We start from the raw sequence: 24,326 nt of genomic DNA, 5'->3' as shown, positions 1-24,326 counted from the left end.
CAGACAATTAAGTCCCTTCCCTTCTCATGAAGCCTCAACTCAAAGCAAAGGCCCAGCTGGCCGATGTGGGGTTCAGAGGGCTCCTCGTTCACAAGGAAGAACTTGGATACAATGACAGACACACTCACACACACAGGTGAACTGGGGTGCTCATTGCCAAAGCAGTGTCTACAGCTCCGTAAAGGACTTATAGGGGTAGGCGGCAGAAGGAGCGTTTCAGACCCTGCGTGTTTGCTGTCACCATAAGAAAGTGCACCCTTCTGAGGGGCAGAGAGGAACCAGGGCTATTATGGGATGATATGGAATCATGTGTGTGAAGCTTTTAAAAATTGTAAAGCACTATAGAATTTAAAGAATCTTTCATTCTATAAAAAAGTGCCCCCTTTCGAGGGACAGATCTCCGTACATCCTCAGTATAAACCCCAAACAGCAACTGTCATTCCCCAAGCCTTTGTTCCTCTGAAATGATCCTAGTCAGTATGAGAAGGGGCAAGAAAAATCACCATCAGCTGCTTAGCAGACACAGCTTCATCGCTTGCTTACACCAACCCTGCGAAGTAGGAGTCCTGCCTTGCTGCTTGCTGGCAAACCTCAGAGAAACCCAGCCCATAGGGCTGGTCCTTGCCTCTCTTGTTACAGTGGTGAGTTGACAAGTGAATTCAAATTCAAATCAGCTTCATGTTATTATCACCTGTCAGCAGCTCTAAGAACCAAATACTTTATGAACATTAAACTTGGAAATAAAAAACATGGCGAGTAAGAGCTCCCACAGGGCCGCCGTGGTTTTAAGGAAGGGGAGCCCGAGAGAACTGTTCCTGGAGCAGCAGCCGCGTCTTAGTGTCACCTGCACGCTGGCCCCGCTGGGCAAGAGGGGGACTTTGTCTTTGTACTGTGACTTCGCGTCTCATTTAAATTTTTAAAGAACTGTGCTAAAAAGAGAACCTTAAAACCTCCAGCTGTCGGAAGGCAGGAAGTGGGAGTGAGCTGGGTTTGGGAGAGACACAGCAATTCTCCTAGCTGAAGCGTGCCCTTTCCCCTTAAAGAACCACAGAATGGAAGTCTTTGTAAAGACGCTCTACGCCGTCAGAATTAGGGACCGCGAGACACAATTCCACCCTTGTGCAAGGGACACACTGAAGCCACAGAGAGCCGGTCCCCACGGGGCCCCCACAAGCTGGGGAAGTGGAAACTCACGATGATGCTGACAAGGACGAGCTGTTGGAAGGACCACAGGGGCATTTTGGTGCAGACTGAAAAAAAAAAAAAAAACTCAAGGAGCTTTTGCTACCAGCATTTCCCTGACCACACCTCTACTGTGTGGTTTCCACGTCGTCTTCAATTGTCTGCATCATTTTCTTGTAAACCTGAAGTTTATGTCAACTCAGACAGTTCTCAGATTCTAGGGTAAGGATTTTTTTCTTTTTGTCTGTGTTTTGACATGTCTAGGCTCAGAATTAGAGCTATTAAGGGAAAGTGAAGGAAAGGACATTATCCTAATGTTAGCTTCCTCTAGTTTAAAGAGGACAGCTCAAAGACTGACTTCAAATAAAGGAATTATTCCTCCGAAGTGCCTATGGTACTTCTCCTCAAGTTTAAGTAGGCAAATGGTCTAGGGCTGGCCATCCAGTTTCAGGTCGGACTTTATCACAGAAGTCCTTAGGACGTCTCTGTAGACGTGTGTGCGTCTGGTCTAATGCGTGTACCTCAAGCATGTAGCAGTCCGTGTGAATTGAGTATTTCCCCGGTAGAGTAGACTAGAACAAGATGGGACTTTCCAAGAGGAAGCCGTGGGCTCCAGTTACCCCATCTGTAAAATGGGGACAATAAGACCTAACTTGCAGTGCTGTTGTGGGACTTAAAGAAAGTTAATACCCAGAAGTGTTTAGTGAAGTGCGGCACGTGGTGTGTGCTTAATAAATGACAGCTTTTATGATGATGTTGAAAAATGAGATCAACAGATCCAACTGGTAACAAACTGCCCATGGGAGGACACTCACGGACATTCAGGCCCTCAGACAAGCCGACACCGTGGGGGTTTGTCCTGCCCCCCCACCCCCCACATCCATTTCTCCTCATTTTCTGGATCTCTGCTCAAATGTCACCTCACTGTCTTCTCTAGGCTCCCTATATACAAGAGCACTTTTTTTTTTTAAACTGGAAAAGCATTTACATTTCCTTTTTCTTTTTAACTGAAGTACAGTCAGTTACAATGTGTCAGTTCCTGGTGTACAGCAGTGTCCCAGCCATGCCTATACGTACATATATTGGCTTTCATATTCTGGTTCATTAAAGGCTACTACAAGATACTGAATATAGTTCCCTGTATTATACGGAAGAAATTTGTTCTTTACTTTTATATATGGTGGCTAACAAGAGCACTTCTCACTCTGCTTCATTTTTTAAAAACTACTTATCTTTACCTGCCATTATTAATATATTACTCCATTTCTTTATTGGCTGTCCTCCCCTCCGAACAGACGTGTCCAGTGGGCAGAAACTGCTTTATGCACAGTTGCATCCCCAGGACTTAGACCACTGCTGGCAGCATGCTAGATGCTCGTAAGTATTCATTGAATAAATGAAAGGAGGAACAATGTCTAAAGAGTTCTGAAATTTGGGAGTTGAAAGGGGACTTAGAGGTCTTCCTCCCTAACCTCCCAGCTAATGTAGAACAGACCTCCACTGACCACATTACAGGAATCTTCTCTGTTCGGCTGGAACACATCAGATACTTCTCCAAGCTGCCCTTGAAACTGTTCAACAGCTGAGCCCAAACCCTGTCTCTCTGTAACTCTGAGGGAATGGCACAGTGTGGGCCTTTGCAACCAGGGGACAGATCCTCCCTCATTCCATTACCTGTGAATAACGAGGTTTCCACCCAGGTCTCTGTTTTTGCACGTCTGTCAGGTTTCCCACGTTCTTTTCAAAATGGACCCATCAGAAAAATCACCAGCACAGAATCAGATATCCAAGTGACACTGTCTAAGATATGTAAATTAGGTATCTGACAAAGAGGATCACCAGAAATGAAAGATTCCAAGAGAATCTATGTGCTAACTCTTAACAATAATACAAAACAGAATGTAAAACTGAAATTCCATCAAAGCTCTGAAGAAGGAAGTAAACTCTCAGCCTCAAAGGCATAGAAAAAGATCACCAAGAAAATTAAAAAAAAGATGAACATATTTGATCATGTCAACTTTTCCACTTAAAAAAAGAGAATAAGACATAATAAAAAGGCAAACCTCAACGGGAAAGACACCAGCGGCACACAAGGTGAAAACGGCAGGCTAGGTGAGAGCCTCGTATCACTGAAGGGGATCTCGATGGGAGGGAAGGGCACAAAGTGGAAACTCACCAAGAACAAAATAAAGCCACTAAACACACAGCCAGAAGAACGGTCTGCCTCAGCAATCAAACAGTACAAATGAAAGCAATCAGGTATTATTTAAAGATAGCGATGCCCAATTCTTGGGCGCGTACAAAGGAAAGCAGCTCTTACACACCGCGGGCAATGCTGTAAAATAGTATGGCTGTTCTGGAAAGTCACGTGGTAACATGTATTACAGGCCAGAAAAATGTTCATACCCTCAATACAGCAATCACAGAAGTCAATATCAATGACAAACCTCCAAATACATGTTTTAAAAAATATAGTATCTTGTAGTAGCTTACGGCGATAAAGAATATGAAAACAAATATATGTATATTCATGTATGACTGAAGCATTGTGCTGTACACCAGAAACACCAGAAATTGACACAGCATTGTAAACTGACTAGACTTCATTAAAAAAATTCAATAGATATGTGCATTGGTTCCTTGGGGCTGGAGCAGGGAGTGGGCATCTTAATCAGGTGATGGAGATGTTCTAAAACTGAAGTGTGGTGATGGGTCATGCAGTTTGGTAAATTTACTAAAAATCATCGAATGGTACATATAAAATGAGTTAATTTTATGGCATGTAAACTATACCTTCATAAAGTTCTTAAAAGGATATATTCAAATATTTTCATTGCAGCATTTTTATTAGGCGTGAAAAAAATCAATCTAAGATCCCAAAAGAAAAAATGGTTAAAACATAGAAAAAACAAACAAAACAACAGGACCAGTCATCCACTGTGTCCCAACCTGGCAGGTCCTGAAATACCACTGCCTTTGCACACATATCGTCCCCCCGCCCCTCCTGCCCAGCCTTCTCTTAGTGGCTACTTAGTCCTACAGCCTTGTTCCAACATCAGACCTTCAAGTGAAAGGTCTGGGGAGAATCGGTCTCTTCTCTCAGTGGTCCTTCCATCCCACCACCGTGTCTTACAGTAATTTTAACCCAAATGTTTGCTTCCCTTACTCTAGGGGGCAGAAGATGCCTCTCACTCATCTTTGTCTTTTTGACACTTAATGGAATCCTTGTGTGGCCCTCATCACAATGGTTATGGTACTTAGGTATGTGGAAGGAGGCAGTGGTCTGTGTGTGTGTGTGTGTGTGTGAGTGTGTGTGTGAGTGTGTGTGGCGGAGTTGGGGTGGGGATGGAAGCTGTTGAATGACATTATATTGGAAGTGTCCTGGGACTTTAATAGGTGAAGCCAGTCATCAATAACTTGCAGATCTTGTTGGAAAAAGCAGCCATCTTTAACAATACAGCTGATAAAGAATATGTTTTGAACAAAAAGTACAGAAGGTTCCCAGGTTTAACAAAAGTATAGACACATGGTCCCCGACTTACGATGGTTCCACTTTCAACTTCATGAAATGCAAAAGTGATGTGCACTCAGTAGGAACTGTGCTCTGAATTTTGATCTCTTCCTGGCTAGCACAGTGTAGTTCGAGTCTCTCTGGTGACGATGGGCTGGGCAGTGAGCTGCAGCTCCAGCCAGCCACGTGACCGGGACAGTACGCAAGCGATACTGACAACCATGCTGCACCCAGACCCCCCGTCTGCTTTTCACTTTCAGTACAGTATTCAGTAAATCACATGAGATATTCAACACTTTATTATAAAATGGGCCTTGTGTTAGATGATTTTGGCCAACTGGAGGCGAATGGAAGTATTCTGAGCACGTTTAAGGTAGGCTATGATGTTCAGTAGGTCAGGTGTATTAAATGCATTTTCGACCTCTGATACTTTCAGTTTGAAATGGGATTATGGGAATGTAACCCCCTTGTGAATCGAGGAAGCTCTATATCCGCAGAGGCTGGAGCACAGCCTGGAAGTTAGGGGAGGCGCAGCAGGGCTGCAAGGAGGGGGAACAAAAGTTGATATCAGAATTCCACTGTCCATTACCCATCATTTTTATTTATATAAATAACACCTACGCAAACTGCACATGGAATCAAGTCTCATTCTCTTTCCATTCCATTCAGCCAGGCGTCTTAACTCCAATCATTCACTCTCATCACCAAGTTCTGATTAAAGAACTTCACGGGCACTGCGATGGGGCCAGATAACTAAATAGCCCAGTCAAGATTCTCAGCTTTGGAGAAAACAAAGTAAAGTTCTGTAATGAAGGCTCATTACAGAAGTTTGTTTTGATGAGGCTTATCTCTGTCTAGAAGCCTGTGCTGCTACAGTCGTGGTGAAGCATGCTGACGACTCACCAGCGGAGAATTCCTCCCCCTCTCCTGAGCCTGTCTGAATGACAAGCTCTGTATGTTTCTGGTCTGTGCGTTTTCATTTCCCTACTTCCTGTTACACGATTCATCTTCCTCCCGGCTCTTGCTAACTGTGGGTTTACTGAGTCTCAGTTTCTTCACTGAGTTATGCCTCTTCCACAGCCTTCTACCCTGCATTGCGCTGGCTTTCTGGGCACCAAAGAACATCCTGATTAATGAAACACGATTGCCCCCACTGTATCATGTTGCAGATATTAAATGGGCCATCTTGTTTCTCTGCCCACCTAATGCCTTTCCCCTCCAGACTTTCCCTCCACGGATCCTCATCCAGAGGCAACTGCAGTTCTAGGACACTTAAGCTCTGTCCTTGAACCGGGAATATGGGCAGGAGAGCCGCATTCCATGGCTTGGGCATCTGCAAACAACCAGGCAGAATCCAGAACAATCATGATGAGAAGGGGGCGAGGAATGGGTGCAAAAATGAAATGAAGGACCGTGGAGGGGCTGTGGTTTAATCCTCCTCCTGTTGGGCTGTGGGCCAGAAGCAGGCGCCCTCCACCCCTTCCTCGGGGCTGCAAGTGTCAGAGCCTTTTCAATCGGGGAGTGTTTCAGCAGCATTTTCATTTACAGTCCAACAACAATTTATAACAAGTTTTCCAAAGAAAAGCAAAAATAATTAGCTGTGCTGTTCAAGTCTCCTCCCCCGGCTTATTCCATTAGAAAAATCAATCGAGGCATTAATGGCCGTGTCTGTTTCTAATGAGCTTTATTCTAATTAGACTCGCACGTTATTATTTCAGTTGGAAAAAGGTCTCGACTGTAATGAGCAGTAGGAGTGTGACAGCCTGTTTCTTTGACCGTATAAAGGAGTGAACACCCCGATAACAACCGCGGGGACAAGAATCCTAGTGTACTGGCCTTTTCATTTCCAAGACAGGATGTATTAACCAAACAGCTTTAAAACCCCATGAAGTGTTTATTATACCTGAATCCTCGTTCTACTGACAAAGGGAAGGATGTTTCAGAAGCTTTAAGGGACCCATTTCTCAAGCTTTGTCTGATGCTAACACTCAGATGACTTCAAAGATGCTCGTTTCCCCACAAGGAGGCGAGCAGGAGGACAGAGAAGAGCAGGGACGCAGAAGGTGGGGTGCCCGTGTCCTGCAGCAGGAATTGGCTACTTCCTCTGGGAAGAGTCAAACAGTAAATAGCTTAGGCTCTGTATCCAAAGGGTCCCTGTTGCAACTCAACTCTGGCTATAAGTGTGAAGGCAGCCACAGATGGTTAAAGAGTGAGCGTGATCGGGTTCCAATAAAGCTTTATTTGTGGAAGCTGAAATTGGAATTCGCATACTTTTTCACATGTCAGAAGACATTACTCTGCCTTTTGTTTTCCCCAACCATTTAAGAACCATTCTTGTCTGGCAGGCACTGGGCTGGAGTTTCTGTGACCCACTCCGGTCCCAGAAAATAGAATCACCATCAGTGGGTTCAGAGGCTAACACAGGAAGAGGGTCAAATCCTTGACAAAGAGCTCAAACAGCAGAGGTAATTTCCATCTTGAGAGAGATTTCTCTCAAATGGGGCCAGAGTTCTTCTCCAAAAGGTCACTTTATAAAATTGTTTTTATTTTATGAACAAGAAAACCATCAATCAAAATAAAAATAAAATTTAAAAAAATTTTCTTACAAGCCTGTCTTTTTAACAGATCAGAAAGTTTTCAAGTTTCATTTAAATTTTTGTCCATATGTATGTCACTGTTATATAGTTTCAATCCTCCAATAGGCACATTTTTTTTTCACTTAACATTATCTTATAAAAATTTCCCTGTTGTACCTGATTCCTTAGAATGATAAGGAGATACCATCAATTTTGTGGAATTCTTTGCAGAAGATTTCCAGGTCATTTGATGGACTTAATTCAAAGCGATGTCTTAATCTGTTCTCAGGAGTAAGAGTTAAGACTTAAATACCACCCCTTCACTGCCACTATATTTCCATCATTCAGGCATAAGAACTAGTAAGATTTTGGAACACTTGCTTCTGGCCGCCACTCTACCATCCCTGTCCCATGTCCCTTCCCCCATCCCCACGTGCAACAATGGTCATGGTTTGGTATGTCTCCTTCCAGCTCATTTTTGATACTTTAATCTTCATATCATATTCATCCTATACCAAAAACACTATATACTATGTGTATACGAATGTTTACACATATAATGGCTATAAACACATGCCATTTGTAAATATATCAAGACAGACCATACTAATATGTACTTTCACGTGTGTTTGTCTGTGTCTCTGTGTGTTTTGTGCCTGGCATACAGCTGGTGCTTAATAAATGTATGTTGAATGTTCATCTATAAACAATACATGGTATTTTACAATTTGTATAGTGTCATACAGTTTTCATCATTCTGCTTATTCCACTATTTCTTTAATAATATGATTTGAGATCTATAATTGTGGCTATATATATATATATATATATATCTGAATTATGTAACTGCTGCATAATATTGTACTGTAGGAATATATAGGACTTTATTCATTCCTCTAGTGGTAGGCACTTAAATTGCTTCTAGTTTTTTTTTTTTTTTTTTTGCTATGGAACATAGTATGCTTTAGTGAACTTTATAGTATAAATGTAAGGGAATTTCAAAGATACAGACTCATAAGTTTAATTGATGGTTTTTATTGGTTTGTGTTCGTAATACCTCTTTATATATTCTGGCTACAGACCCTTTTGATGTTTTAAGTACTACAAATATATTCCAAACTAGTTTACCTAGAAGCTCTGCACCTGGGACTTGTGAGACTCATACAGATGGATGCTGACCCACGATGCTCGCCTGGCTTCCTGTGTCTATTTAACATTTTTTAAGAACCCAGAAGGGAAGCAGGATAGGATTCAACATCTCCAAATCTCCAACAACCAATGTTGAGAATATGAGTTTAAAGTATTGGATACTCCTCTTTTGACTCTATTTAGAAAAATAGGGCTGAAATGAGGGCAATCTACAAGTGTCTGTTCCAAGAATGATGCTTTCTCTAGGAGTTCTCAACAGAAGGGCTCGTTTCTGGGTCTAGAGAACACATTCCAGTTATACTTCCTAAAAGAATCAAAGAGGTCAGGCTTACCGTGTTAGTGCTTTTGTTAGAGAGCTCCTTTTTGTGACTCTTTGTTGTTATTACAAGCATGTAAAGACTGGTATTAATAAACACTTGTAAAAGCAGGTTTTAAGAATCTCACAAGAATTAAAAAAGAATGAACCCTCCCAACAGGAAAAAGATACACAGGGATCCAGCTGTACCCAGGCCAGTGGCTCCCCGGCTTGTTCTGTAACCACAGATCAAAAACTGGGACAGGCTATTTACTGGCTCTAGAAATGTTCATGCAAATCTAACTCCTTAACGTGTTTGTACCACACAGGAGGGGGCGCGGCTCAGCACGCTGGGGAACCTCTTCCTCTGGCGCTCTGCCTTCGCGGTGACATCCATCCACACACAGGAAGGCACCTGCTCCAGCAAGACTCAAGGGGACAAGTTCTGCACTTTCAGTCTCCGTCGTAGCCTGCCTCCAAACCCTTCCTCTACAGACGCCCTATATGATACGGACACAGGCACCTTCGACCAAAATAAAAGCTGCCAAGCACAGAGCATGAACAGTACACCAAATACTCTGCTAGAGAGTCTGGGTGAATTTTCTTTAATTTCCCAGACAAGTCAATATTATTATCCCCCTCCCCCTTCTCCTGGTGAGGAAACCAAGGATCAGAAAGGCGAGACGGGTCACGCAGCTGCCCCCAGAGCCGGTCCTGTCCCTCCGGTTTCTCGGCACCGTGTTTACTGGTACGTGCGTGCGAGGCTGCCTTTTGTTCAGAGCCTCTCGTCTCACACCGAGCTCTCTGCTTTGGGAGCCTCAGGCCACACCTCCTTCCTTTGTGTGCTTGCGCCCAGGGTCTTATCTGCACCATCCACCCGTTCAACAAGTTAATTAAGCCTCTGTTCTGTCCCAGGCCCTGTGCTGGGTTCTGGGGAAACAAAGATGGAGACCCAACTTTTATTCTTAGGAAACTGCCTGTGTATTCTGCAAGTCCTTTTAGAGCTTCTGAAGTAATAAAGCGGTAGTTACAGAGGCTGGCACCCCCTGTCCCCGTGTGCTCCCTGCAGGGTTAAAACCAGGCCCCTGGCTGCCAAACGCAGAGTGGAAAGGCCCTGGGGAAGAAGGGAAACAGCCAGCTCAGGATGAAGATGTGAAGAAGCCGAATGAGAGCAAGTCAAGAAAGCAGCTCAAGGCGGCGCCGCGGTCGCTCCGCTCGGAGGGGCACTGGGCTGCCTCCCTGCTGCGTGCTGCCCAGCCTCCTGGCGCTGCTGCGTCCACAGCGTGGAACACCAACACGGACCGTGGCTGCTGAGTCCGGCTTCGCTGCATTCATAGAAATGGCATGGGTTGCTTTTTTCTTTTTCTTTTTTGCATTCATGTACGCCACTGTGCTGGAACCTGAACCCTTCTCCTCTGCTCCTTCCCAAGGAGGCGGCACAGTCTCAAGAATGCTCTGAAAACCGAGCCCTCCAGGAAAGAAAAGTGAGAGACTGGGTGTGTGACTGCACTTCTATTTGGCTGCCGCCTGCTTTATTTTCTTTGGTCGCATCACTTAGGACTCGCAGCTCCACGGGGATGCCGGGGAACGCTAGGGTCCTCAAAGCCCAGGGTGTGCACGCCCCTTGCCAGTGGTTCCTGCACAATGTTATCACCGTGACTGTGAAGAGGCACCTGCACAGAGCTAGGCAGCAGGCAGAGACTCAAGCCAGGGCTGAGTCTCCCCGCCTTACCCTGGTGATTACCGCTTTAATTTGGTGGACAAATGAGGACAGGTGTGCACAGGAGCGAGCGAAGGTGAGGCAGGGAAAGGAAGGGTTTGGGTACTAGCAAAGCAAGGCCACACCATGTCTCCCACGGAGCAAACAACCGTTTAATGCGATGCTATTTGCAGTCCAGCCCACTTCCAAAATATACGTGCCGGTGAGAGCGTCCCTCTGCCAGTGCTGAAGGCCTCAGTTGTTACTGAACGTGACAAGCGGGGTGGGGGGGACACACTACAACGCTCTCTGTACAAGTGGGGCAGGCCAGGTGACATTCGTCAGGGTTTGATGCAACAGTCCCATGTTTCTCGTGGGCACTGAGAAGGGCGCTAAACACAGGACCCAACAAAGCTTAAGATGCCTTTCATGAGGAAAACTAACAAGAAGCAAACGGCACTGTACTGATGTTAGGTAGTTTAGACAGAAACGAGCACTGGGCTGGGGGAGAGGGAAGGGAAAGGATCAGCCCAGAAAGTGGCAGTGTGTCTGCATCCAGGAAAAGGGACTCCAGACATTTTTACTTTCTCTAAATGAGGGCCAGTTAAGGAAGCCAGTTAACATCAAGGTGCGGCAGCTGCTTGTGGGAGGGGGACCTGGTATAACCTGACCCAGTGAACCTGCCCAAAGGGGGTGGGCGGGCCAGAGCGCAGGGAACCTGAGCTGTCAATCAGTCAGTCAGTCACAAAACCAGGATATAAAAACGGGAAGAACAAAGGAACGGCGCCATTTTCCCCTCTCTTGGACTGGCCCGCGCCCAATTCTCGGGAGTGTAGCATGTTTCACCATTTTTTTACTTCACTAATAAAAATCTTGCTTATGTCACAGTTTCTGTCTCTCGTCAAAAATTCCTTTTTTTCGGGTGACTAAGAACCAAGGTAATTCTTACTTTCCTTTTCCCGGGAACACTGAGACAGTCTCATTTCACAGTCAGCGTTCCCTCTGAGGGCGAAAGACGCCTTGGCTGTCGGCGGCTCTTAAACCTTCAGTAAAGCAAAATATAAATCCCTGGGTCTGCCTGGAAAAGGTACTATGAATGCAGATACTTAAAAATGTATTTCCTTTTTCTGTTTCTTACAGGTAAACTCAAATGTACAGCAGAAAGCAAGTCTTAAAACTGGTCGTGATCTGTGTCTGGTACTGTGTTCAGAACCCCCTCCTCGGGGCCAGGAGGTTTCCCAGCCTAGGTCTCTCCTTTCTTCTCTAAGTGCAGCGGAAGAAGTTTGGAGTTTAAAGTTACTACCTTGCTCTGCAGTAAACTGTCATTTTCTTTAAGGTGCAAAATTAGGCAAATGTCACCACTTCACACGAGGGTGAGGAGCCCGTGAACTGTCAGGCACAATGGCTCTCGATCGATCGTAATGGAGTAACGGTGAGGCATCCGGGTGAGAAATGACGAGGAAAAACTAAATGAGGCACTCCCATCGTTTCACAGGGTTTTTACTCTCCAAAAGGAAAAGCAAAAGTAAATCAAAGATTTTGAAGTGTCTTTTGAACTCTTCCTGCTCTCCTGACAAAACAGCTCCTGTGGTCACCCGCAGGTGCAGCTCAGTGGCCTTCTACATAGACGCCAGCCTAGTGAAACGTGGCCACATGTCCCAGAGTGTCCCACCTGCCTGGTTCCTGGACCTCAAGTTTCAACTGGAAACACTTCGATGCTGGAGGACCTGAAATTCGCTTTTAAAATTGAGCTCCTCAAGGCAAGGGGCTGTGTCCTACTTATTTTGTATCCCCTATTTCCTACCTGGTTTTCTGTTCTGAGTCCCAGCATCATGTCTGGTACTCAGAAGTGCTGAATAACTTTTAATGCATTTTTGCTACTTGCTTTTCTTTGCCACGATTAACTTCCTAGACAAACCACAGGTCCAGGTGTGGTGCAGAAGTAAACCACCGCTCGGCATCAGGACCGTTTCTGAATTAGAGGGAGGTGCGCACATTAAGCCTCACTGTAAGAATGGTCCCAGTTTCCTTATACCAACGGTACTCCCACATCTTGTGAGAGACAGAGCAGAGAGTGCTTTGGTGTGGACAGGACAGTTCAAAGGTAAATCGAAAGATGCCCTACAGACATTCAGTAAATACAAAGGATGAATCCAGGAGGGGCAGGTTTAAATCTCTCCAGAGTCACTCAGTTTTGCTTCTTATCAATTTAAGGAAGGAAAAAAAAAAAAAAAAGGAATTCCTGGATATTTCTGGGAAAGAGTAAATCTCAAAACTCAAGGCCTCTCAAAATGACTCCAAGTTTCAGCATGATGCTCTGAGTTTTCTTTTTAAAATCAACCCTATAAAACCTAAAGAATAGATCTGAATTGCATTTATGGTTGACTACATGCTAGTTGGACCAAAGAAATATTTAGCAATGGTAAAAAGTCAGGAAGGTAGTAAGAATCCAACTTCTAATTCTGGTTATACAAACTACGGTGAAGACCATATTCAACCACAAACGTATTATCCGGAAGGGACACTCTAACATTGGGAGGCTGGATGTTGAGATGACACACAGGATGGCATATTCACAATATTCAGAAGGACAGGCTTTAGGTACGGGAGGAGAAACAGGCAAGTTTGGCTCAGAGAAGATAGAAAATTCCCTTAGAAATCTGTAACTGGGTACACGTCATAGATTACATAACGGCTCTTTTTTGAACATAAATGTATTTAATACTGGGAACACTGTTTATGTTGTATCTACAAATCCTCAAAGCCAATAAATGATCAAGTTATAAACCTTGTTTCTGTTGTGGTCAACACATCATAGTTTGTACCCTGGATGCAAAGTAAGAAGGGATGTCGCGTTTCAGGTGGGAACAATATATTTCAGTTTTGAGTAAAAAGAAGTAGAATTTAAACTGTGGAAACACACCAGACAGGGATTAGATAAGAGCATCTTCAACGCCTGGCCAGGGTTTGTAAGTGTCGTTTAAAAAGGTAACTCACAATTCAGGCTTCAATTTCTACAGACCACCTCTGACTACTAAGCAGATATTTCTGTTGCCAAAAAGTTAGTGGAAGAGAAATAATCCAAACTAACAGAGAGAAAGCCCTTCATCATTACAGTGAGAATAAAATACTTCTTTTACGCCTCTCTTTACTGAAAACAAAGTGTTATCGACAAGTTGAACAGCTTTTGAACCAGTATGTGAAACTTGGTGATTATTCCTAAATGACCTTTTCAGTCTGAAAAGTCATGCATAAGGTAAAATTTCACTAAAAGTAAACCACCACCACCCCCACACACATACTCAACTGAGTATTTAACCATAGCCAGGGAACACTGCAGATTAAGCTATTATTTTAATTTTAATTCATTACCCATCTCTGTTTTTCATATTGGTAACATATGCTGGTCTTTTAATGGTGTGTTAGAAGACTACACAATGATTCTTTTGGTCAGAGGGGGGTCTGCTGCTAAAAATTGGATGAACTTAAGACCTCCTTCACTGTCTCCCACTGACTGAAGAAACACTCAAAAGGGCCACAAAAAATGAAAAATAAACAAAAATTAAAATGGAAACCATTTCGAAGGTAAAACTGACCTACGATACTTAACCATGGCTGAGATATGTTCTGAATGTAGAATTCTAGTCTTCAGAGTAAGATTTTCAAATGATAATACTAAGATTGATAACTTTAGCGTTTAAAATTCACCCCCTGCAGTGAATAATTTAAATTCTATATGCACGTAAGCCTTTATTTATTACCATATTCCATACATCATTCTGTTGATTCGTATATGGCGCTCTGAGATCCTAAGCATGGGTTCAGTTTCCACACAGATCAACTTTGTATCTGTCTAGACAAAATCCACACATTCCGAGAGAAGCAACTGGGGGACCGCTTTGGAGTCAGACAGACGTGGGCTGGAATTCTAACTCCACCGCTGGGCAAAGCTGCAAACCAGGTAAATTACTCACGCACTCTGAGTCTCAGTTTCCTTGTCTGTAAAATACAGAGATCACCTGTCTCACAGCCACTTCTCTGAGGTAGGTACCGATTGCAACATGTCCGCGACGTTTGTAAAGGACTCAGCGGCGCTGGGCGGGGGGCAGGCAGGTACTGGAGACCATCTTGCTTGCAGTCTGAGGTCAGAGCGGGGCATCGGGGTCGACAACACACAGTGATGCAACATTCTGTCTCTACGCAAAGGCTCTTACTAGTCTCTACCTGACTTTCCAAGCTTTAATTAATGATCAGCGGCAGCCCAGATCCTGGGAAGCTCTGTTATACATTAAACATTCTCAGAGCCTCAGTTTTTGGAGCAGGGTGGGGGACTTTGGTTTTAACTCTCTAGCCATCCCCTTGCAAGAACAGCTTTGCAACGTACAAACCAGAATATCGTCACCCTAACTCATGAGGCAATATTTCCCTCAAACACTTAGTTCTTTTACCTCTTACCTTTTCGATTTTTTCATCCAGCATTCTGAAGAATTCCTGTTGGCTTTCAGAGATGTGCATGCTGAAAAACAAAGAATAGTTAAATACATATTTCCATGTTTAAGAAAACCTAGCTCCTTCAAACGAAAACTGCTGGGTCCCTCAACTTTGGGGCAGCCATTTATTTCTTGCAGACTTTTGCACTTAAGTATCATATTGAGGATAAATGTCATTATGAGTAATCCTACAAATGTGTTTCCTAATAGCCTGTCAGTTCCTATGATTTAAGGAACACAATTTCCTTTCAAAGTACTCAAGTTATTTTTAGTGGTGTTACTGGGAGGTGTGTGCCAAATTTTTTCTTCAGATACGTATTTGTCATTAAAACAAACAGTATAGGCAAGCAGCATACAGCCTATTTCAACCCTGGGTGTAACCACAACAAGAAAATATATCCTAATTATTATACTGAAATGTGTGTTTCACAAAGGCTGTCAGTGTCAGCACGGTGTCCAGCCGACTGCACAGGCGTGGGCTGGCCGCAAACGAGAGGGAACTTGACGTTGTCCCTGAACATCTTCTGTCCCGGGGACAGCAAAGGCATCTCTTTGGAACTGAAATTCCACTGGAACGTGGGAGTCAGTGAGGAGGCATGTCTGAGGAGCCCTCGCCCTGTGTGATTGCTTGTCCTTGGCAATTTACCGGCATACTTAGTGAGACACACGTGGTTGGTGGGGACAAACTTAGAAGGGAAGGACAGCAGAGAAGATTCACAGACGGGAAGGAAAGGGGCCTGGCAGCAACATGATCTTAACGAGAGTAGTTTCCACCCAGTGAACAGCCGTGGGTGTCCAAGGGGGTTCGGGATGCTGGGGGAAGAGACACTCGGCACTGTTTCTTCCCTTACTGTTAGTTACTACCCCTGGTTTAGTAGTGGGGGTCGGGGGAGGGGTGGCTCTGGACCAGCTTCTTCCCTCCCCGCCGAGGGACGGTGAGCAGCCCACCTGACATCCCCTCCGCACACCTCATCCTTTTGGGGCCACAGAGAGTGACACAAGTGACCCGAAGCCCTTCAGGCCTCCCAGGACAGGTAATGAGGCTCCAAAGAGGTTTTCCCCAGTGCGTAAAAGCTAGGTTTCAAAGCTGGGAGCACACAGCCATCAGTGTGGAGATCAAGGAGAAGCAATGAGAAGACCTGGTAGCCTTCACTGCTGGAAGGCACCACGGACATCATGTAATTTACGTACACGTCCTGTTGCAGAAACAGGCCCTCTCACTGCAGGCTGGAAAGGCAGGGCGGAACCCGGGATGGTGAGAGTAAACAGCCTCCTCGTGCTCTGTCTGGACAGAAAAGCCGCTTTGCAAAGCTGAGCTCTTCCAGATTCCTCAGGGTTTGACTTCTTTTAGTGCCAAAACGTTTTTTATTCGAGCCACTTTGGATGCAAGTCTTCTAAACTGTGCACTCAATTTAATAGACGATGTATCTCAACTTTCATTTCATGGCGAGGGGCAACTCCCCTGATCTTAAGTCTTAACCCTCCTCTGTAATACTGGGATAGTCCGGGAGCCTCGACGGTCGGTGGAGCGGCTCCTCTTTAAGCAAAAGCTGAAACGGCCTTGAGTTCCAGGCTTCCGTTCTCTGGCTGCCTTTTGAGCTTCTTCTCCTGTCAGAGGAGGTAACAGTCCTGTTTCCTCCTTCTTGCCAGTTGCTGCTTGGGCTTCATGTTTGGCAACAGCACAGCCAAGCTTGTTAGAGTTTTGCCTAAAGTTCATGTGAACAGGCTGTGAGGGAGAGCCTGGGGGATTTCTTGTGAGTGGGAAACACAAATATTCTGGTACCCACTGTGGCTGCCTAGACACTTTTTGGGGCACCTGCCATGTTCTTAGCCAAGCTCTCAGCAGATGAAGGTGCTGGACAGCTCTGGGCCCCAGAGAGAAAAGGCATGAAGATACTGATCGATCGATCAGTAGATTGATCTGTCTGTCTATCTATCTGTCTGTCTATCTATCTAAACATAACCATATATATTAGTTTCCCTAGGAAATCCCAAGGGACGTCATAAAAGTGGCATTTTTAGGATCTGATGTTCATGGTGGAACCTTTTTTGGTTAGAGATTTTAGCATATATTGCCTTGCATATAACAGGAGGGTAGTACATATTTAATTAATAGACCAAGTGGTCTCTATTTAAATCCGTGGGACTCACGACTCCTCACAGAGGCAGCACAGCTTTCTAGCATAGATGGGGTGCAGGCCTGAGATTCCTCATTTATAAAACTGCTAGGCTGGTCTCTGAGGTCCTTTACGGCAGTAACGTTCTGTGATTGTTACTAACTTCCGTTAGCTCCTTTACTCAAACATCACAACATGAAAACAGGGGTGTTTGGCTGATACTCATACGTATGCACATCAGATGGACAAGAGGGGAAATCTTAAGTGAATGTGACCCTGCAAGTGTGTCTCCATCCCTCCCTGTGGTGGAGAGCGCACAGGCTCAGGGACCTGTCTCAGGAGTTTCAGACCCAAAGTGAAGGACCTCAGGATGCCCATACGGTAAAAACTTGAGTGGATTCAGTTTTGTGTAGTCTAGCTGCATACTTTCTAATCATTAAAAAAAGAAAAAGATATCCCTTGATGGAAGCAAACTGAACGAAAGCCACCTAATCCAGGATTAACTAGACAAGACAGCGTATTTTCAACCCCGTCTGAATCTTGAAGGAAGTATTCGCCTTGCTCTGGGGTAGAGGGTACAGGGTCAGGCAGGAACCTTACATTTTCATTTTCACACGTGCCTTTGAGAAACAATCCTAACCAAACGTCAGCAAGCTGCCTTCGGTCCGCTGTGTCTCTACCATCGTGCCCACGGACGGAGAAAGGCTGCCTCCTTTTCCTTCATCCAGGAGCCCTAGCACACCGCTGCCTGCTTCTGCCTCACTTCAGAACCGGCTGGGACGAGCCACTCAGCAGACCGGCTGCCTGTCTTGCCTCCCTGAAACACAGCACGTGGGCTGTGACAGAGAAGGCAGAATGGAGGGGGCTGATTTATTACCAAGTCCCGATGCACCAAATGAGCTTTTTCAGGCAAAGCCTGCGGTCCCTGGAAGCGTGGCAGGCGGACACCCACATGAGAGCCTCGTGGTCTGTGCGTCGTCTTAGGGCTGGTGTGACCCGAGGGCACGAGGCTTACCCTGCTGTTCTCCACGCCTTCCTTTCAACGGGGGCAGAGGCAGGATGCTCACTCTGATGAAGTGAATTGCCCACTGTTGACCGACTCCTGCCCAGAGAAACACGATGCCGTCTTCTCACGTGGAAACTCGTATCAACACAGCGGCGCTGACGGTGGCGCTGACCCTCCAGAGCGCACAGCGCACCGTGGGGAGCGGTCCGTGAGTAACAGCTTGACTCTCAGATCGCCTCTGACGGACTGTGTGATGGCGGTGAGTGCGGAGCGGAGGAGGGAGAGCACAATGGTCTCCCATATTCCCTCAGGATACCACCAAGGGCTGACTGGGTTGCTTCTGATTTAGTTGATAAAGTATGAATCCTTGATGCTAAGACTAATTAGATCTAAAAATCTTTTATAAAAGCCTGTATGTTGGTACTTGATTTAACTCATAAAACTTCAGTCATTCCTCTTTCTCTCTAATAACTAAAATTCCACCTTGGAAAACACAATGCTCCCCCTGGAACATTTCTCTCTCTCTTTTTTCAATTGAAGTGTAGCTGGTTTACAGTATTATATTAGTTTTCAGGTGTGCAACACAGTGACTCAAAATTTTTATCGATTATACTCCATTTATGGCCCTGGAACATTTCTCATGGCTCTCAGCTGGTCCTGGCAAAGCTCTTATGAGTTAACCCTGCCATCAAAGGTTCTTTTTCCTACAACTTCTCAGCTTCATGAGACCAAGGATGACAACGCTATGGAATCTCAATGCAAGTAATCAAATGAACCAAAGGTGGACAAATGAGCTCTAGAGCGGAAAGATACATGGTTTCCACGTTTAGTCACTTAAAAAAATAAGCTTCCAAATAAAAATCTAAGCCACAGAAGTATGGGAAGACAAGGTCCTAATTCCCTAGTACTTCACCTACAAAAATGAAACTCAGTTACCCCGTGGGTCCCTGACAAATCTTAGCCTGAACACAGTTCCTTCTTGATGATCATCATCAGTGTTTTTCAGCTGCACCTCAGGAAGTGGATTAATCCTAGACCTCACAACAGGACACACCCTTGCTATTAGTTCATGCATGGCTCACTTTTATTCGGTTATTTAAAAAAAAGTATAATAAGTATTCATGAAATCAAAACAAAAAAATAAAAGCTGGGATCTCAACAACCTAGAGCTTACTTCCCAGCTCAAGGGAGCCATCACGTCCCCGCTTCCCTTTTGTAAAGCTTCACTCCATCTCTCTCCGTGCTTGAGAGCAGATGATCTGTTCCAGGTGTTTGTAAGTTTACAGAGCGCATCATGCTACGTCACCGCTTGGACTTGCTCTCTGTCCCAGCGCCATGTTGCTGGGTCCGCCCAGGGCTGTCCATGGCTGCGGGGCATTCGTGGTGACTGCTGATGTTCCACTGTGTGAACACAGCGAAGCGCATTTGCCCAACTTCCCGTTAAAGGGCGTTCGGGCTGTTTCTAATTGTTAAGGCGTTCTTGCCAAGCGTCAGACACTGTGATGAGCATAGGGCATACATTATTTTATTTATTTTATTTAAGCCCCAGCTCTGTAAGACAGGATTTTTCACCTCCATTTTTCTTGGAGAAAACTGAAGCTCCAAGACGCTAGCTCACTTGCCTGAGATCTCAAGGCCAGCGGGAACGTGCTCTGCACGTGACGCCGAGCGAGGGCGAGGCTGTGAGGATGCCTGCCTTTACAGTAAATCTTCCACAAGGTAGGGAATTATCCTTCCGCTCATGGGGGAAGAAGAAACAACACCTCATCATATTTTATACAACTACATAATAAAGAATAGTTTCCTGGATCCTATATGTCAGCAAGTAGGAAAAATAAAACCCTTTTCTTGGCCCTCCAGAAAGATTTCTTAGTTGAATTCCAGGAACCCAATGATCTGATTCACAGTTTAAAACACACACACACACACACACACACACACACACAGAGACACGAGCGTGATGCTGTGTGAAAAATAGGGAATTTTCTTCATAATTTTAATGTAAACACATGCTCCAATTTACTCAACTTCTCTGAAAGCTTCAGCACATGCCAGTCTGCAAAGCATGAAAGTGTGTCAAAGTTAAATAAATATTTGCTCTGAAGGAAAAAAGGAATTCTTAATATAGTCTTTCTCTAGAACGCAGAGATAAGAAAAGCATTTAAAAATAGCATATATCCAACGTTTTGGATGAAAAGATGATTTGGTAGGGTCATCAGATATCGTTGTCCCCAGAGGCAGATAAAGTTAGAGGAGATAAAAGTGATTGCCGGGGAGTGGATTAGGGAGGTTGCGATTATAGCCCAATGCTTACCTAAGGGGCAAAAACCGGTGGTATCCTTAAACTGACGTTGAAAATGATAAGGGGATTTAAAAATGTCCAGTTTTCTTTGAAAGTGAAAAAAATTAAGTCCCTGTGCTCGCTCACCACCCCCTGAAGAGTCCCAACCACCACGTCCCAGTGGCCCTGGCTGTGGCCGGGGCCCAGACGCTGAGCCAGGTGAAACCAATTACGTTATTTTTGTCTCAACTTCCTGGGAAGAACCAAAGATAACACAACCCTGTCCACTTAGGATTTTGATTTTGGGGCTCTATTACATACAGGCACTAGTCACATTTATGTTGGGGTGGGGTGACACATGTGCGAGCAGCACCCTCGGGGTTTGTTCGTTTTCGGCTAGAACAGCACAAGGGGACGTGCAGCCTCGGGGACAGCAGGGCCTCTCTGAGGAAAGGGGCGGTAGCTTCACAGACAAAGTGCATTTTGTTGCCAGTGTAGATTCAGTTCTAGAAAAATCCAGAAAACTATTCTTTATTCTCTTTTAACATTTTAATTGTGAAATACTTAACACATAGAAAAGAAAACCTATCATGCTATTTGTACACTTTTAAATAATAAGAATGAAAGGAACAGGGATAAAACCACCACTCAGATTAAGAAATAGAACCTCTCTCTGGTCCCTCTGTGTTCTATGCAGTAGAAGCGACCACGATTTGAATTTAGTGCCCTTCATCTCCTTGCTGGCCTCTGCTGTTTATCTCCCCCCCCATAATCTTGCTTAGTTCTGCCTTAGTTTTTGAGCTTCATATGTGTAAAAGTGCATGGAGGCAGGTGCTTCTTACTTTACGCCACAACATGACACTGGCGAGGCTCCACCTCCTTGACACGTGGAGCTACGTACAGGTCGTAGATTTTCACTGATACGCAGCATTCCCAGCACAAGGACGTGCCACATTTTTTGTTATCCATTATATGTTGGACGGACATTTGGGTTTTTCCTTCAAGAGCTTTAAGAGCTCACGTAAGCAGTGCTGCTGTGAACGCTCCCAGAATATGTCTGCTGGCCCCCGCGCACAAGAGTTTCTCCAGGGCCCACACCTGGGAGTGAAGTTGCTGGGGGGCCAGGTACGCCCAAGCGACAATTCTACTAGATAATGCAAACTGTTTTCCCAAAGTACTTTGACCAGTTTATACTCCCACCACCAGGGGTCAAGAGTATCAGTTACTCCCGATTCTAGTAAACCTTTCGTAGCATCAGACTTCTAAATCTTGCCAGTCTTGTAGTGTGCCATGGTATCTTTCTCATACGCATTAGATACTAATGTTTCCTCTTCAGTCAAACGGTTGTTCATGTTTTTAGCCTGTCTTTCTATGAGTTCTGTCCTTTAGTTACTGATTCATAGAATTCCTCTATGTGTTCTGGAAATCCAACCACTGTTCATTGTATGTATTATAAGTATCTACCCTCATTCTGTGGCCTTTTACTCTCCTATTGCATAGTCTGATAAATAGAAGGTCTTAATTTTAGTGTAGTCATAATAATTAATCATTTTTCTTAAGATTTGCATCCTTCGTGAGTTATTTGAAGTTCTCCCCTGCCCCAAACTCATAAAGATATTCCCCTTTATTTTCTCCTAACTGGTGTGAAACGTCAGCTCTGCCATATATGTTGGGTCTGGTTTGGGACTCTGTCTGTTCCATTAGACCCAGTCACACTGTCTTCATTACTGAAGCTTTACCGTAAGTCTTGATTATCTGGTAGGCAAAATGGAGCTCACTCTAAAAACATTTTTAGCTTTAAAAACGACATAGGAAAAAAGGAATGAGAACTTACTTTGCTCTGGGTTGATGAACTAGTCCCGGAATCTCTTTGTTAGTTTTAAGTCTTACATTTGAACTGGCACTTTTTTCCTGAAACACATAAACACACACGCAAAAGACACGATGAGAGTCAGCAATCAAAAAGAGCACACATTTCCATCCCCGAAATGGTAGATCTGTTTGGGAGCCTGTGCAGTCAGTTCCTTCACAAGGACGTCACAGGGTACAGGCAGCCTGGCCAAGCATTTTAACACGGAACGTTGTCATGAAAAGAGGAATTCACTTTTTATAACAGCTGTGGCTCCTTTTAGAAAACTATGTGTATACACAACATTGTAAACTGAATATAACTCAATAAAAAAAAAAGAAAATTATGTGTGGGTAGTCTTTGATTTTTAGGTGGAATTCCTGAAAATAGGAAGAGAATCAAAGCGTCAAAAAAGAGCAAGTGTCATACAACCGCCGCCATGGCTGGCTTGCCCAGGTTAAGCGACTTCGTGCAGTTTATTTGTGAAACACAACTGCGGTTATTGGGACAGAAAGTCTGCACAAGGCTCTAGCAGCGACAGGCACAAGAACACAACTAAAAATAGTATTTTACACCTGCAGTAAATATTGAGGTTGAATTCGATTAACTTAGTAAAACTCAGTACTAGTCTGTATTCCAGAAGCCACTTCTTTGGCTTTTAGCCCGATCTGATTTCTTGTTCCCAGTAAACTAGCCACATGGGAAAGAAATACTCTTAAATTTTAAAATGCAAGTGTATCAGTAAACACGCTGTCTCAATGCTACAACTGCTCTGTAGTTTTACAACATTATCTTTAAAAATTATTCAGGGTGCTTCTTAATTTGCTTTCTAAACACACTTCCCCAAAATGAAAGGAAAGACTATTCTAAACTTACTTAACAGGTGACTGTAGACACTCCAGGAACCCGAGATGTGGCCATAATTAAAGACCTGGGCGAGGGCAAGGAATCAAACTCCTGCGGGCCGGCCCACCCTTCTCACCGCAGGCAGAGGGACGCGAGATGCTGCACAGAACAGCGGGCCCGGAGTGATCTCTTTCAAGCGCCCCTACCGCTCCCAGGACAGCAGATGCCACGTAAGTCAGCGTGAAGCTGCACTGACTCCCATGCTCTGGCTGCTGGCTATTCACCCTCAAACGTGAGCGTGTCTGTACAACGTCAGTCCCCCAAAACAGGGTAATTTTGTTTGCGACCTTCTCGAAGAAGAATCAGTCACTATAGTTCTCTAGCCGTCTAGCTTACTGCCTTCTTTACCTCCCGCTAAACTTACTTAAACATGAATATTTTAAAAGTATAAAATAGATACTGTCCCCTCTGCTGATGTAGTCAGGGAGCAGCAGATGAACTACCTTATCTTTTTCACAAAGAAGTGGGAGAACAATCAGAAAACTTTTAACGCACTGACTCCAGGCGGGCAGGACCCTGGTTCCTTCTTTACGGCCGGGGCCGCCGTGCCTGGCTCGGGGCCTGGCAATTCACGGGAGGTGCTTAATGATGATAGAACAAATGAATGATGTCAGCAAATAACCACCTTTTTTTTTTTTAACACTTTGAGATAAAAACAGTTCAACCGCAGTCTCTCTGCAGGACTGAAGATCTAGGTTCCCTCCACATGAGTCATTTTCTCCCTTAAACTTTATGTCCCCCTTGGATTAGGCATTGAAAATGGATGTACTGGATATGACAGAGTCTTACGCTTTTTTTCTATTCACATAATTTCCTAAACTCTTTGAACTTAAAGGATGCATCACAATTGTAAATGTTGCTGAGGCAGGAAAGAGGCTTCTACTTCTAAATATACCAATGACAATTACATTGTTTCTATTCAACTTATTAAACTGTACCCTTCATCATTATATCATCTCACCATATCCTCCTCAAAAATACATAGTGTGGTTGCTAAAAAAAAAAACCTCCCCCAAAAGAGAGATTCAGGAGATAGGAGGACACTTCAGGACACGGGGCGCAGACGTGCACTGCTGCGAAGTGAGGGGCAGTGAGGGGACCAAAGGCGAGGCAGAGGCAAGGTCGGGGGAGAGAGCAGCTGCAGATTACCCAGGTGCGAACACATATAATTACATACAGCTTTCTACCCATTATGTATTCATAATGTATTCATTTTCCAAATTACCACTCAGCAAGATCGGTAACAACTGAGCGCTTACTGTAAG

The 24,326-nt window shown here is 44.5% G+C and overlaps 1 protein-coding gene across 3 annotated transcripts in view; it reads right to left on the bottom strand.

The window, feature by feature from the left end:
• C21H1orf21 (chromosome 21 C1orf21 homolog) overlaps positions 1-24,326 on the bottom strand; it is a 206,200-nt gene that overhangs the window by 3,334 nt on the left and 178,540 nt on the right. Inside the window, exons 4-6 of one of the 3 annotated variants that reach the window (XM_074349942.1) lie at positions 22,141-22,217; positions 20,628-20,812; positions 14,868-14,928 (exon numbers count right to left, since the gene is read on the bottom strand). In XM_074349942.1, the coding sequence (XP_074206043.1) occupies positions 14,868-14,928; positions 20,628-20,812; positions 22,141-22,217 (323 nt within the window). The other 2 variants (XM_074349943.1, XM_074349944.1) reach the window with 2 other exon arrangements.

Source organism: Camelus bactrianus, chromosome 21, assembly GCF_048773025.1.
Source record: "Camelus bactrianus isolate YW-2024 breed Bactrian camel chromosome 21, ASM4877302v1, whole genome shotgun sequence".
Lineage (NCBI taxonomy): Eukaryota > Metazoa > Chordata > Mammalia > Artiodactyla > Camelidae > Camelus > Camelus bactrianus.
The sequence above is the reverse complement of the archived record's forward strand: the minus strand, read 5'-3'. Positions and strand labels throughout refer to the sequence as shown.